This window comes from Loxodonta africana, chromosome 26 (assembly GCF_030014295.1).
Source record: "Loxodonta africana isolate mLoxAfr1 chromosome 26, mLoxAfr1.hap2, whole genome shotgun sequence".
In the NCBI taxonomy this organism is placed as follows: Eukaryota; Metazoa; Chordata; class Mammalia; order Proboscidea; family Elephantidae; genus Loxodonta; species Loxodonta africana.
In genome coordinates, this window is record NC_087367.1 from 25,827,033 (window position 1) to 25,844,022 (window position 16,990).

General features: G+C 36.2%; 1 protein-coding gene across 1 annotated transcript in view; it reads right to left on the reverse strand.

Annotated features, from left to right (window-relative positions):
• The window catches only part of RMDN2 (regulator of microtubule dynamics 2), a 118,524-nt gene that overhangs the window by 53,535 nt on the left and 47,999 nt on the right, over positions 1-16,990 (reverse strand). The window contains exons 3-5 of the mRNA XM_010595873.3: positions 12,059-12,233; positions 9,957-10,059; positions 5,971-6,031 (exon numbers count right to left, since the gene is read on the reverse strand). Of these exons, the coding sequence (XP_010594175.1) occupies positions 5,971-6,031; positions 9,957-10,059; positions 12,059-12,233 (339 nt within the window). The remainder of the gene's footprint in view (positions 1-5,970; positions 6,032-9,956; positions 10,060-12,058; positions 12,234-16,990) is intronic.

The window sequence follows — 16,990 nt, forward strand, 5'->3', positions numbered from 1 at the left end:
TTGCCCTGTGAAGTTTTCTTGGCTCTCATCTTTGCAGAATCAGGTTGCTAGGTCTTTATTCTGTGGTGTCACTGGGTGGGTTCAAATCACCAACATTTGGGTTAATAGTTGAGCGCAAACCATTTGCAACCCCCAGGGACCCCTTCCATGAAGATGACAGCCAAGAGAACTCTGTGGGGGCAGTTCTGCTCTGTGGTACATGAGGTAGCCATGAGTCAGAATGGACTCAATGACAATGGGTTTGGTTTTTGATTTTAGGGTGACTGGAAGCAAGGTTGGAGAGAGGAAAACTAATTTGGAAGCTAGCTGTTGCCATTAAAGTCAGAGATAATGGTGACCTCTATTAGAGAAATAACAGTGGAGGTGGAGAGTAATTTAAGATAAATTTAGGACATAGACTCATGAGGCTTTTGCACTTGATGAAATGTGAGAGGGAGGAGTCAAGCTACAAGGAGGTGAATTCTGGCTTGAGTCACTAAAGGACAGAGACACCACTTAGAGAGAGAGGGCTAAAAGGAGAGGCAGGCAGGAGAGGCATTGCATGGATCATATTTATCCTAAAAAAACTATACATTGTTTATATAAAATTCAGATTTAACCAGGTGTCTGGTGTTTTTATTTACTAATAAAATGTAACACAAAATGAAGGTGAAATAAAGACATTCCCTGATAAACAAAGACTGAGAGAATTTGTTCCCAGCAAATCTACCTTACAAGAAATACTAACGGGAATTCTTTAGACTGACAAGAAGTGACATCAAATCGTAACTCAAGTCCACTTCCAGAAACAAACAGCACCAGTAAACATAATTACATAGGTAATCACAAAAGATAGTATAAATACATTTTTCTCTTTTTATCTCTCAACTAATCAAAAGTACAATGGCATAAAACAAGAATTATAGAATTGTATTGTTCAGCTGATAACACACAAAGATGCAATATATGTGACAATAATAATGCAAAGGAGGGGGAGAAGATAGAGTTATATTGGAGCAAGGAAGTGATACCAGATGGTACTTGAATTCACAGAAAAAAAAAAACGAAGAGTACCAGAAATGATAAATATATAGGTTAATATAAAAAACTTCATATAATTTTTTTCTCTTAATGTCTTTAAAAGACAAAAGAGTCTGTAAAGCAATAAATCTGATATTGTCTGGGTTAGAACATATATAGACATAATATATATGACGATAATAGCACAAAGGAGGGAAGAGGGGATGGACCTATACTGGAGCAGATATTCTACACTTTAACGTATCTATTGTGATAAATTAAGGTGCATATTGGAATCCATAGAAAAGTCACTTAAAATTATATCAAAGACAAAGTTAAAAATGAACAAAGGAATTAAAATGGTACACTAGAAATTATCTTTAATATAAAATATGGTAGTAAAGGAGAACAAAAGAACAAAAAAGACATGAGAGATATAGAAAACAAACAGGAAAGGGCAGATGTAAATTCTACCATGTCTATAATAACATTAAATGTGATTAGATTAAATATTACAAAAAAAAAAAGCAGATATTGTCAGTCTGGATTAAAAAAATTAGAACCAACTACATGCTTCTACAATAAACCTATTTTAGATTCAAAGACATAAATAAGTTGAGAGTAAAATGATAGAAAAAGGTGTATACCATGCAAACAGTAACCATAAAAGAGCTGGAATGACAATACTAAAATCAGACAAAATAGACTTTAAGACAAAACCTGTTACTAGCGATAAAGAGGAATACTTTATAATGAAAAATAGTAAATTTGTCAGGAAAATATAACAGTTATAATCATATATGCACCTAACACCAGAGGCTGGAAATATATGATGCAAAAACTGAAAGATGTGAAGGGAAAAATAGATCACTTAACAATAAGAGCTGGAGACTTCGATAAACCAAAACAAACCAAACCCATTGTCAGTGAGTTGAATACTGACTCATAGCAACCCTATACAACAGAGTAGAACTGCCCCATAGGGTTTCCAAGGCTATAAATCTCTATGGAAGCACACTGTCACATCTTTCCCCCCTGGCGCAGCTGGTAGGTTCAAACCGCTGCTTAGCAATCGAGCACTTAACCACTTGTGCCACCACGGCTCCTTAAGCAATGCTTAAGAGGAAATTTAATAATCTATAGGGTCGCTCTCCCACGTGTCTGTCACTTTGCGTACTGTGGGGGCTTGCGTGTTGCTGTGATGCTGGAAGCTACGCCACTGGTATTCAGATACCAGTAGGGTCACCCACGGAGGACAGATTTCAGCTGAGCTTCCAGAATAGGAAGAAAGACCCAGCAGTCTACTTCTGAAAAGCATTAGCCAGTGAAAACCTTATGAATAGCAGCAGAACATTGTCTGATATAGTGCTGAAAGACGAGCTCCCCAGGTTGAAAGGCACTCAAAAGATGACTGGGGAAGAGCTGCCTCCTCAAAGTAGAGTCGACCTTAATGACTTGGATGGGGTAAAGCTTTCGGGACCTTCATTTGCTGATGTGGCACAACTCAAAATGAGAAGAAACAGCTGCAAACATCCATTAATAATTGGAACCTGGAATGTACGAAGTATGAATCTAGGAAAATTGGAAATCGTCAAAAAATGAAATGGAACACATAAACATTGATATCCTAGGCATTACTGAGCTGAAATGGACTGGTACTGGCCATTTTGAATCAGACAATCATATAGTCTACTATGCTGGGAATGACAACTAGAAGAGGAATGGTGTTGCATTCATCATCAAAAAGAATGTTTCAAAATCTATCCTGAAGTACAACACTGTCAGTGATAAGATAATACCCATACACCTACAAGGAAGACCAGTTAATATGACTATTATTCAAACTTACACACCAACCACTAGGGCCAAAGATGAAGAAATAGAAGATTTTTATCAGCTGCTACAGTCTGAAATTGATCGAACATGTGATCAAGACACATTGATAATTACTGGCGATTGGAATGCGAACGTTGGAAACGAAGAAGGATCACTAGTTGGAAAATATGGCCTTGGTGATAGAAACAATGCTGGAGATCGAATGACAGAATTTTGCAAGACCAACGACTTCTTCATTGCAAATACCTTCTTTCGCCAACATAAACAGTGACTATACACATGGACCTCGCCAGATGGAACACACAGAAATCAAACTGACTACATGTGTGGAAAGAGATGATGGAAAAGCTCAATATCATCAGTCAGAACAAGGCCAGGGGCCGACTGTGGAACAGACCATCAATTGCTCATATGCAAGTTCAAGCTGAAGCTGAAGAAAATCAGAGCAAGTCCACGAGAGCCAAAATATGACCTTGAGTATATCCCACCCGAATTTAGAGACCATCTGAAAAATAGATTTGACACATTGAACACTAGTGACCAAAGACCAGACGAGTTGTGGAATGACATCAAGGACATCATACATGAAGAAAGCAAGAGGTCATTGAAAAGTCAAGAAAGAAAGAAAAGACCAAGATGGATGTCAGAGGAGACTCTGAAACTTGATCTTGAGCGTCGAGCAGCTAAATCAAAAGGAAGAATTGATGAAGTAAAAGAACTGAACAGAAGATTTCAAAGGGCCTCTTGAGAAGACAAAGTAAAGTATATAATTACATGTGCAAAGAGCTGGAGATGGAAAACCAAAAGGAAAGAACACACTTGGCGTTTCTCAAGCTGAAAGAACTGAAGAAAAAATTCAAGCCTTGAGTTGCAATAGTGAAGGATGCCATGGGGAAAACATTAAACGACGCAGGAAGCAACAAAAGTAGATGGAAGGAATACACAGAGTTATTATACCAAAAAGAATTAGTCGATATTCAACCGTTTCAAGAGGTGGCATATGAACAGGAACCGATGGTACTGAAGGAAGAAGTCCAAGCTGCTCTGAAGGCATGGCGAAAAACAAGCCTCCAGGAATTGATGGAATATCAATTGAGATGTTTCAATAAACAGATGCAGCGCTGGAGGTGCTCACTGGTCTATGCCAAGAAATATGGAAGACAGCTTCCTGGCCAACTGACTGGAAGAGATCCATATTTATGCCTATTCTCATATCCAACTGAATGTGGAAATTACAGAACAATATCATTAATATCACACACAAGCAAAATTTTGCTGAAGATCATTCAAAAACAGCTGTAGCTGTGTATCGACAGGGAACTCCCAGAAATTCAGGCCATTTTTAGAAGAGGATGTGGAACCAGGGATATCATTGCTGATGTCAGATGGATCCTGGCTGAAAGCAGAGAATACCAGAAGGATGTTTACCTGTGGCTTACTGATTATGCAAAGGCATTCGACTGTGTGGATCATAACAAATTACGGATAACATTGAGAAGAATGGGAATTCCAGAACACTTAATTGTGCTCCTGAGGAACCTTTACATAGATCAAGAGGCAGTTGTTCGGACAGAACAAGGGGATACTGATTGGTTTAAAGTCAGGAAAGGTGTGTGTCAGGGATGTATTCTTTCACCATACCTATTTAATCTGTATGCTGTGCAAATAATACGAGAAGCTGGACTATATGAAGAAGAATGGGGCATCAGGATTGGAGGAAGACTCAGTAACAACCTGCAATATGCAGATGACACAACCTTGCTTGCTGAAAGTGAAGAGGACTTGAAGCACTTACTAGTGAAGATCACAGACCACAGCCTTCAGTATGGATTGCACCTCAACATAAAGAAAACAAAAATCTTCACAATTGGACCAATGAGCAACATCATGATAAATGGAGAAAAGACTGAAGTTGTCAAGGATTTCATTTTACTTGGATCCACAATCAAAAGCCACAGAAGCAGCAGTCAAGAAATGAAAAGACGCATTGCATTGGGTAAATCTGCTGCAAAGGACCTCTTTAAAGTGTTGAAGAGCAAAGATGTCGCCTTGAAGACTAAGGTGTGCCTGATCGAAGCCATGGTATTTTCAATCACATCACATGCATGGGAATGCTGGACGATGAATAACGAAGACCGAAGAAGAGTTGACGCCTTTGAATTGTGGTGTTGGTGAAGAATATTGAATATACCATGGACTGCCAAAAGAACGAACAGATCTGTCTTAGAAAAAGTGCAGCCAGAATGCTCCTTAGAGGCAAGGATGGTGAGACTGCATCTTACACACTTTGGACATGTTGTCAGGAGGGATCAGTCCCTGGAGAAGGACATCATGCTTGGCAGAGTATAGGGTCAGTGCAAAAGAGGAAAATACAAAAAACATAACAACTAGAATTAATAAACATGTTTAACAATGCCACAGGTTTAAAAAAATCAATATAATACAGCAAAATCAATTATATTTTTTATATGTTACAATGACCACTCCTAAAATGAAATTAAGAATGCAATTCCATTCACAATAGTATCAAAAAGAACAAAAATACTTACGAATAAATTTAACAAAAGAAGTTCAAGATTTGTACATTGAAAGCTCCAAAACACTGCTCTAAGATATTAAAGATCTAAATAATATGGAGAGACATTTATATTTAGTAATGTACATATTATTAGATATGAAATTATAATACATGAAAATATAATTTATGAAATTATATTAAAATAATTTGGAAATTCTTTACAACTAAATATTATCTATTTAAACATACTATTTTTTATATATAGAACATTTTAAGGTATTTTATTCTTTACAGCATTCTTTCTACATCATTTTAGTTGTCTTCAAGCAAAATGCTATGTTAAACCATTCTTAACTGAAATTTATGTTCGAAACCATTTGACTTGGTATATTCACTTGAGAAATCTTCAATGAAAATTTACCTTAAATAAATTTAAAATATGCATAATGAAAAATACATGAGAACAAACAGAAAAAGAATAGTACTGTGCTATCTACTAAATATATTCTTAAATGTGACTCACAGGTAAACTGAGTCAATAATATTAAAAAATCTATTGTAATTTGTAAAGTGGCATATTAGAATTTTAAAATACTGCCTGAATCATGTATGCTTACCACAGATGACAATATCCATTCGTGGGTGCTACCGTAATAGCTCTTTCACCCAAGGTTTTTCCTGAAAAATAAATGTGCTTATACTTAGTACCTTTCTTTGAGTTGGTAGGAACAAATTGTTCAGTTCAGTTGGTAATTCTCAAACTATGGTCCCAGGACAGAAGAAAGGGTGTCACTTAGAAACTTGTTAGAAGAGCAAATTTTCAGCTACTTGGGAGACCTCCTTGATCGGAAATACTCAAGGTCGGGTCCAGCAATCCGTTTTTTAGTGAGCCTCTATGATTCTACTGCACGTTCAAGTTTGAGACCTACTAGACTAAGTGATTTAGCCAAGGGCCAGGCAAGTCCTTCAACCATTATTTAAAATCATAATAGAGATTCTGTCATCACTTCAACAAACATTGCTGAGGGCCTACTAATTGCCCCATCGTGTGAGCTTCTAGGAATAAAAAATCAAATTAAGACACAATCCTTGACCTCCAAGAGCTCATAGTCCAATAGGCAGCAGCTACATAAACAAATTATATGCAAAAAATAAGCGAGGTATAAACAGAGCACAGCAGAGCACCCTGGAGTAAGAAAAGGCTTCCCAGAGAAGCTCTCTCATTAATCATGATAATGAACAGGCTCAGGGACATAAATGATTGCCCCAAATCATTTTATTTAGTTTTAGAATACCTTTTAATAATGCAATAATTAGGGAGAGGTTTGTCTAATGAGTAGAAAAATCAAAATGCTCGCAACAAAACAGAACTGCATTCTGAAAATCTTTCTCCAAAGCGTTCGTTTTGTTTTACTCCTTCATCCTTTTTTTCCCTGCTCCAATTTTGACCAAAATACCCAATGACCTGCAAAATGCTCTTCTAAATAAGTGGTTGAGATAATCTTTATAAATAAGGATGTTTTCATTCTAAAACTACTGTCCTGTTTATTTGTTAAGGTGATACCCTATAGCTCCATTCATTAAGAGAATGCCCTTGCAGAAATCTACATAAACTGGAAAAAAAATAAAAAGTGAAGCATTTCAATAATAACTGATGTTCCACTGTGGACATATTAAAGGAGTTAGAAATTTTCAAATGAACGATAAACATAAATACTCTTTAACGTACAAACATTAAAAATTCAACCACCATTTCGGCTGTATTGCCAAATGAGCAACAGCTTTTAGCTGACTACCACAAGCCTATGAAGAGGAAATTCTATCGGTACACATATAAATAAAATATAGAAATATAAAAGGAAGCTAGGTAGAATAAAGACGGGTACACCTACTTATACAACTGTAGCTTAAAAAGAAAGCTGCTTCTCTTACAGGATACTATTTTGTAACCTATCTGAGGCATTCATATCAATCACTTAATTATGAAAATTATAGTTATGTTCCTTTTAAGATATAAGATTCATATTTCACTTGGAATGCAAGTTTTGACCAGTTGTGGTGCTTCAGAAGACATACTGCATAGTGTATTCCACTTTGAGTTTTATGAAAGAATTCTGTACTCTCCAGTGATTAAGTATTCCCTTAGCCTAACAGTGTCAGTCATATGACAAAGAGGGATAACATTGGCACTTCTTCCCCCTCATACTGAATTTCAGTATCCTTCAATGGCTTGTCCACATCCTTTGCCTTGTTCTCAGCTCCAACGGACTCTGTCGTTACTTTGCCACATGCTTAGTACTAATTTTACACTGTAGGATAGTTGGTTGTCTCCATATTGATCTCTTCCTTGAGTGTGTAGGGTCATCTTACTCATATTTAAATCACTCACCTCTCCTTCCTCTCCCTCCCTTGTCCCCTCATTTAAACATTGACCCTGGACAGAGTAATTTTGAATAAATATTTCTTAAATGGAGAGAATTTTTAAAAATATATTTCAATATCTGAATGAACACTTACACGTCTGAGGCTTTACTGCTTTTTCTTTGGCACCATAAATCTTTCTTTTTTTCAGATACACTCTATTCCAATCCTAAGCTCCATCCTTGCCCCCAAACTTCCTCCAGCTTTTCTTTTCCATTTTCGCCATCTCATGCATTAACTCAATTAAACTCCTACTCCATTTAAATATAAAGATCCAAAGTGATTTTCCCTGCGTGAAACGGTTACTTCTGAAGGCAGACTTCCCTACATCGACCTCGCTCTGCCATCATATCCTCCTTCCCATTATGTACTCTCTTAATACCAGGCATTTCCTTTAAGGATACTCTTTTTGTTTCTTTATACCTAAGATTATTTGAATAATACTACCTCAAAAGCCACAAAGTTATCATATTCCTACCTCCTGACACAATGCTCAGGTTTCTCAAGCAAGTGCTTAAGAAAAAAATGTGTTTAATAATGAAGAACACTGGAATAGTTTACATAGACAGGCTTTGCTTTTCTCAGTAGATTTGAAAATAAATTAGTTTGTTTTCTTTGGTTAACTTTTTATTTACTCTGCAGTTAATCTCTTCTCTGGAATTCCATTTTGTATACGGCCTGAGAGGTTGATTGCTACAGAAAAACTGTCCCCTCCCCAAGCCAATGATGAATCTGTAAAACAAGAAGGTCAGCGGAATTACCTCATCCTCCTTCCCAGGGGAGAAAAATTAAAGTGAAGAGGCCAATTGGCAAGGAAACCTACTTGTGGAGTTTGTAATACATGTGAAGTTTGGCAATACTTTCTTCTTGGGAATAAAAAGAGGGAACTAGACTAAGAGGAGATATGTAGTATCATTTTCCTTCTTGCTGTTTCTTCTTCCTCATGCTATCTTAGAGAAGGAAAACCTGGAAAAGAGATGACTTTGAAATAAAAAAAAAGAATTAATGAGGTTTTGATGTCAAACTACTACTCTCAATCTCAGAGAGATGGCCGTTAAGGGGGTTTTGTAAGAAAAAGTTTTGATATCCAGGTAAGAGTTAAGGTGAGATTTAAAAAAAAAAAAAAAAAGATTCAACATTCTGGCTTTTTTTTTTTTTTAATTTAAGAATTTCAAACACAGACAAAAAGTATAGAGGACAGTATGAAGAACCAACATGTACCCATCACTCAGCTTAAACAAGTATTAACTCTAAGCTAATCTTGTTTTGTCTTGTTTGTCAAGATAAATTCTGAAAAAAACACAGGAACTAAAGTTACAATGGGATTTCTTTGACGTACCTAGAGGTTACTTCTTTGTGGCGCCTACAGTAATATGTTACCGGAAGGAGGGCGTGTTATTTTAACTGTGGCCAAGGACTACTGCTGAAGACAGCTGTCCTCTCTGCCTATTATTGTTTCTCAAACACTATCACTTGAAGTCTTGTGTTTGATTTTATAACTCTTAAAACTGAAATTTAAGTTTTTTCATTTGCTTATTCTAACATGCAAAGAGCCCTGGTGGCGCAATGGTTAAATGTTCTGGTTGCTAACCTGAAAGTCCGGGGTTCAAACCCACTGTTGGCTCTGCAGGAGAATGACCTGGCAATAAATATCACAGCCTAGAAAACTCTGGAGTCTTTGGAAACCCTGGTGACATAGTGGTTAAGAGCTACGGCAGCTAACCAAAAGGCTGGCGGTTCTAATCCACGAGGCGCTCCTTGGAAATCATGTGGGGCAGTTCTCCTCTGTCCTGTAGGGTCGCTATGAGTTGAAATAGACTCCATGACAATGGGTTTGGTGTTTTTGGTTTAGAAAACCCTATGGGGCAGTTCTACTGTTCTACTGTCATATGGGGTCGCTAAGAGTTGGAATTGACTGAACACCTGACAACATTCTAACGTATTCATTTTTCTTAAGAAACCATACTTTAGTTCCAAAAATGTTTTTTTCTGTCCTGAGGTTGTGTGTGTGTGCATATATATATATATATATATATATATATACATATTTTTTTTTTGGTACCAGGATATATTAAAATAGATTAAACATATTGGTTTTAAGAAAATTTAATTCAAATTCATTAGTGGTCTATTGCAGATTACAATTGCCACTTGAGGACATTAATCTTTAAAAGATACTTACCAATATTAGCATAATGCTTCTTTTCTTGTGTATTTGCAGATAACTCATACATGTCCCCATAAGCACGAGCTAACCGCCAAATAAACTCTACTTCATCTTTAAACTGAAAAGACAGAATTGCACATTAGGTTAACTCATTAGCTTGACCACAGTGTAAATATTTTCTAGTGCAACTTTTAAAAATCAGACAGGTAAACTGGTATTTATAGATGGCTGAATCTATGTACAGTATAAAACCAAAAAACCAAACCCATTGCCGTCGAGTTGATTCTAACTCATAGCGACCCTACAGAACACCGTAGAAATGCCCCATACAGTTTCCAAGCAGCAGCTGGTAGATTTAACTGCCAAGCTTTTGGTTAGCAACCACATCTCTTAACCACTGTACCACCAGAGCCCCATGTACAGTATACCAAACCAAACCCATTGCCGCCAAGTTGATTCTGACTCATACTGATTCTGACTTATAGTGACCCTACAGAACAGAGTAGAACTGCCCCATAGGGTTTCCAGTGAGTGGCTGGTGGACTTGAACTGCCCACCTTTTGCTTAGCAGCTGAAGCTCTTAACCACTGCACCACCAGGGCTCTACGTACAGTATCAAAAAAAAAGAAAAAAAAAAACACCAAACCCCTTGCCGTTGAGTGGATTCCGACTCATAGCATCTCTATAGGACAGAGTAGAATTGTCCCACAGAGTTTCCAAGAAGTGCCTGGTGGATTGGAACTGCAGACCTTTTGGTTAGCAGCCATAGCTCTTAATCACTACACCACCGGGGTTTAAGCATGTGTCAATATATAACATATTAAATTCAAATATTCATGGTTTAGAAATGTGACCTAATACAGTATTATACTTGGATCTTGAAATTAATATTATCCAAGATACTATCTCTACCTGTGTAGACGAGAGAATTGATAGGGGCCACAATGCACAAAATCCCCATTATACATACCATTGTCCTCTCTCGTCTGTAGCAGCCTCTTCTTGTTTTCCTTCCTAAGTTATCTACTGCCACTACGATACCTCAATGAACATTTCAAACAATATCTGTAAGCTGGATCACGTATGCTCAAAGGAGTAGCCACATTTTTTAATTTAGAATGCCAATATAACCCTGTTTTTAAAATAACTTTCAAATAATATGTTTAGAATTGCTAAATACTCAGAAAAAGGTTAGACTTAGCTTGCACATGGGAAAGAAAGACATTTATTTCTCCTTGTTGTTGTTAAGTGCTGTTGAGTTGATTCCAACTCATACTGACCCTATGCACAACAGAACAAAACATTGCCTGGTCCTGCACCATCTTCACAATTGTTGTTATGCTTGGGCCCACTGTTGCAGCCACTGTGTCAGTCCATCTGGTTGAGGGTCTTCCCCTTTTTTGCTAATGCTATACGTCATACTTTACCAAGCATGATGTCCTTCTCCAGGGACTAATCCCTCCTGATAACATGTCCAAAGTATGTGAGATATAGTCTTGCCATCCTTGCTTCTAAGGAACATCCTGGTTGTACTTCTTCCAAGATGGATTAGGTCGTTCTTTTGGCAGTCCACGGTATATTCAATAGTCTTTGCCAACACCAAAATTTCTCCTTGGGATGCTGCAAATACTTTTTTTTTTTTTTCTCTTTTTGATGGTGGTGGTAGGAAAGAATATCTTTTCCAGTTCAGGCCCAACATTAAACATTGAAAAATGACTAGTGGTAGAAATAGCTTTACACATTGATAGCTGTGGTGTTGACAAATAAAAAATAGCAAAATTAAAATATAGTTTTTCTCCCTCCAGGGAAGTGGTATTATGTGCCTTGGCATAATGGCCCATACCTTATTTGTTATAAAATATTTATTGAATATATAAAATTAGTAGAAAATCAAATAAATCTGTATAATCATAGCTCTAGTTCTCATTTTTATGACTTTAGAGCTTAATAAACTTTTACATTTACTTTTTAAAAATTTTAATCATTTTATAGAAAAATTATACATCAATCATTTAACTTGGTAAACCATGAAATAATTGTATGGTCATAATATGAACAGGATATTAAATTAAATTAAAAATTAAAACTATATGAACATGTTATTACATATTTCTTACCTTCTCCTTATGGTCACAGAGTAGTTCGAAACTCTCCATCTTGCCAGACTCATTCACACGTAAATGATCTGCCTTCTGAAGAAGGGTTTCTAAGTTTAATTCCTCTACGTGTGTGTTAAATGCCTTAGGGACTGGAAAACTCTGTTCTTCTGTGTCAGTATTAGCTGTAATATACCTAAAATTGTAGAAATAATCATCAACTCCTTTGAAATTTAAGCAGTAATAGCCAGAGTGATCCTTTTAAAAATGCAAGTCAAATCATGCCACTCATGATGGAAACTCTGCAATGATGGGTCCTTTCGCTCAGAGAAAAAGCCCAAGTTCAAACAACAGCACACAAGGCCCTATCTGAATTGTCCCCCAACCCTACTATCTCTATGATCTCATTTCCTAGGATTCTTCCCTGCGCTTATTCAACTCCACTCTGGCTCCTAGCCATTCCTTAAATATTCCAAACACACTTCTACCTCAGGACTGTTGCACTGGGTGTCCCCTCTGTTGGAATGCTCTTCCCTCAGAATGCCAAATTAACCATGCCCTTACCTGCTTCAAGCCTCTGTTCTAATGTCATCTTCTCAGTGTGACCCATCCAGACCATGCTATTTAATGCTGCAACCTCCCCACTCTGCCCCACCCACACAACCTTCATCTCCAATCTCCCTTATCATGTTTTTCTTTTCTTTTCCATAGCAAGTATCATTTTCTAACATACTATATAACTTACTAATCTATTACATGTGATGTTTTTTGCCTGTATCCCTCAACTAGAAAGCATGTTCCTTGATGGTAGAGTTGTTTGCTTTATTAACTGGTGTATCAAGTGCCTAGAGCAGTAAGCTCCTGGCATATAGTGGGTATTCAATGAAGGTTGTTGAATGTATGATACAGAGCTGTAGAAACTTAGCAGTCTCTCTCTTTACGTGTGTGTATATATACACACATATATACACACACATACGTGTGTGTGTGTATATGTATATATGAACCCGTTGTTGTTGAGGTGACTCCAACTCATACACATATATGCATATATATGTATATATGTGTATATATACGCATATATATATATATATGGCGCCCTGGTGGTGCGTGGTTAAGAGCTCAGCTGCTAATCAAAAGGTTGGAAGTTCAAATCTACCAGCCACTCCTTGAAAACCCTATGGGGAAGTTCTACTCTGTCCTATAGGGTCACTATGAGTTGGAATTGACTCGACGGCAATGGGTTTGGTTTGGGTTTTATATATACATATAGTGTAAAATGATGTTCCAGGAACACTGGTGGCGTAGTGGTTAAGTGCTATGGCTGCTAACCAAAGGGTCGGCAGTTCGAATCCACCAGGTGCTCCTTGGAAACTCTATGGGGCAGTTCTACTCTGTCCTATAGGGTCGTTATGAGTCAGAATTGACTTGACGGCACTGGGTTTTCTGGGGAAGATGATGTTCCAACTTCTTAGTTTTTAAAAATTAATGCTACTTTGAAATTTCTGATGGCATACAATGCAAATGATTCATTTTTATTCAACGCATGCCTTGTTCTAAAAAGATCTGAAGAAGGTGTATAAAGATGTATAACATAGAAAACATTACATTCTATTATGTATTGAGAAAAAAAGATAAAAGGAAATGTGAATGAAGTAAATTAAAAAAAAAATACACAACTTTAGATATCTATACACTTGCTAGAAGGGACACAAATGTGGCTCTATTATCTTCTAACTGCCAAGCAATTAGTCACATAACTCCCAGCCCTCATTAAATAAAACCAAAGAAAGTTCTCAAGTGCAATTATTTCCAGTACTATGACCCAAATTAATTTCTTTCAAAGTCCTTATAAAGATGACATTATGTGAAATGATGATCAAATTCTTCAGCAAAATTCTCTATTAATGAAAACTCCATTCTTTTAGTTGTTCAAACCAAAAATCTTAGAATCACCACTGACTTTTCTTTTTATCTTCTAAGCAACACACAGTGTTAATGAATCCTGTTGGTTTCACCTTCAAAAGATATTCTAAATCTTGCCAATTCTCTCCATCTCTACCACTACTACCCTAGTCTAAGTCATCATCATCATCATCTCATCTGCATTACTGCAATGACCTCCTATCATATCTCCTTGCTTTTGTCTTTAACACTTATACTATTTTCAACACAGCAGCCAGAATGACCTTTTAAAAACTTGAATGAGATCATGTCACTCCTTTGCTTAAGTCCTCCAATGGATGACCAAATCAGAGTGAAAACCTAACTCCTTACAGTGGGTTACAAGGCCCTACATGATCTAGTTCTACACTTCTGACCTCATCTCCTACCACTCTCCAACCAACACAGAGTACTCCAGGCACTTTGGCTTCCTTGATATTCCTTGAACATTCTTGCCTTCGGGCCTTTATATTTATTGTTCACTCTGTCTGGTAAGCTGTTTCTCAAATGTCCATAAAGTTTACTTCCTTGCCTATTTCACATCCTTGTTCGATGCACCTCACTGTAGGAAAGGATATACTTTTCTACTACAAATTATGAGAGTCACAGGAGAGTTTAGCAAGTTAGCTAGATATAAGATTATTATACAAAAGTCATTTTCATTTCTATATATCAGAAGAAAAAAAACAAAACTAAAAAGCATAATTAAAGTGAGCATTCCATTTACAATGATCTCAGGGAACACTGAACACCTAAGGAATAAACCTAATAAAAAGATATGAGAAAATTCTATGAAGAAAATGAAAAGTTGCGTTAAAAGACGTTTAAAAATAACCCAAATACTTGGAAAATAGCTCATGTTCATGGCTAGAAAGATTAAAAAAAAATCATAATACGTGAATTCTTTCCAGATTAATATACAGGTTTAATGCAATTTCAAATTAAAAATCTAACGGGAATTCTCATGGATTTTAACAAGATGATTCTAAATGTTATATGGAAGAATAAAGAGCCTAGAATGCACAAAGCACTCTTGAAAGAATGCAAGGAGAGAAGGTTTACCCCACTAGACATGAGGATAAAGTTATAATAATTAAAGACAATGTGGTATTGCCCGGGTATAAATGTGTGACTGGCAGAATAGACCAGAGCCCAGAAACAGACCCCCACATATGTGAATATGTGGTGCACAACAAAAGGTGGCATGTTAAATCAGTGAGAAATTAAAGAGCTAAGCTGGAAAAAAATTGGTTATCTCTATGGAAAAATATAAAATTGAATCTCTATAATCATAATTAAAAAAAACTCTAGATGATAAGGACTTAAGCATTAAAAAATATTTTTAACTCTCAGTAAAAAATTCTAGGTTACTATCTTTCAGTCCTTGGAGTAGGGAAAGTTTTCTTAACCAAGACATAAAAACATTCACTGTAAAATAAATTATTAATCAATTCGACTATATTAAAATGAAAAATTGCTGTTAATCAAAAGACACCTCCAAAAATACAGAAAGGCAAATTAAAAACCAGGAATAAATATCTTGGAATACATACCCTGGCAGAGATTAACATTAAGAATATATAAATATTTACTATAATTCATTAAGAAAAACATAGGAAACTCAATAAAAATATGCTCAAAATATATAAACAGGCATCTCCCAAATGGGAAAATACATTTAGCCAATAAACATATGAAAGGATGCTCAACATTCACAAGTAATTCAGGAAACACAAATAAAGACCACAAAGAGCACTGTGTTACATGTATTTCATTTGCAAAATTTAAAACATTTAATGATACCAAATGTTGGAGAGGATGTCAACCCGCAGGATCTGATGTGAATGTAAACTGGTGAAATGAGTTGGGCAAGTATTTTGGCATTATCTCCTAATACTGAATGTTCACATACCATCTAGGACCCAGTCTTTTGCTTATGTACAAAAGGAGACGTGTGTAAGAACAGACACAGCAGTACTTTCACAATAGCAGACATCAGGAAACAACCTAAATGCCCATCAAGAGACAGCAGTGAATCTTACACAATAATCATAATGAGTGAACTACAGTGACATGCAAAATGTGGATGATTTTTAACAAATTTATGTTATTGTAAATGGAAAAATAAAAACAAACCCATTGCCATTGAGTCGATTACAATTCATGGTGACCCCATGTGTAACAGAGTAGAATTGCTCCATGGGGTTTTCTTGTCTGTAATCTTTACAAAAGCAGATTACAAGGCCTTTGTTCCGTGATACTGCTGGGTGGGTTTGAACTGCCAAACTTTAGATTAGTAGTTGAGTGCAAACCATCTGTACCACCTAGGGACCTAGTGGAAAAATAAGCTCCTAAAATTATGTAAAGTGTGATCCCTTTCTAAAATAAACAACTAAAATTAAATATTAATTTTTAGGAATATACATAATAAAACTATATAAAAAAGAAAGCAAGGAATGAATAATATAGATTAGATTATCATTCAGGATGATAGTTACCCTCAGGTCAAGGGAGGCAGCGGGAGTCAAATGATTTGATGGGGATTACTATCTAGGTCCTATCTTTGGTAGTTTTTGCTGATGATTATTACATTATTTATAATGACTAAATAAATGAACAAAAATAGGACATGCAGGACCAATGATCAGAGTTTGTCATGCGCTAAAGATAGTTTTTAATCCAATTCTATGCACCTGAGATATAAGAGGAAAATAATAACCAAGAGAAAGTGACTAGATTAATATCAGACACAGTAGTCTTTAAGGCAAAAAGCATTAAACCTAAAGAAGGACAAAAAACAACACGAAAAGATTCAATCCATGAGGCAGACAGGGCAATCTTAGACTTGTACTCAACTGAAAACAGGAGCCTCAGATATATTAAAAAAAAAACACAAAATGACATAAATACAAAGAGAAACTAACGAAACCATTATCATAATGGAAGATTTTTAACATAACATTCTAAGTAGTTGATAGATTGTTGTTACCTGTTGTTAGTTGGCTCTGA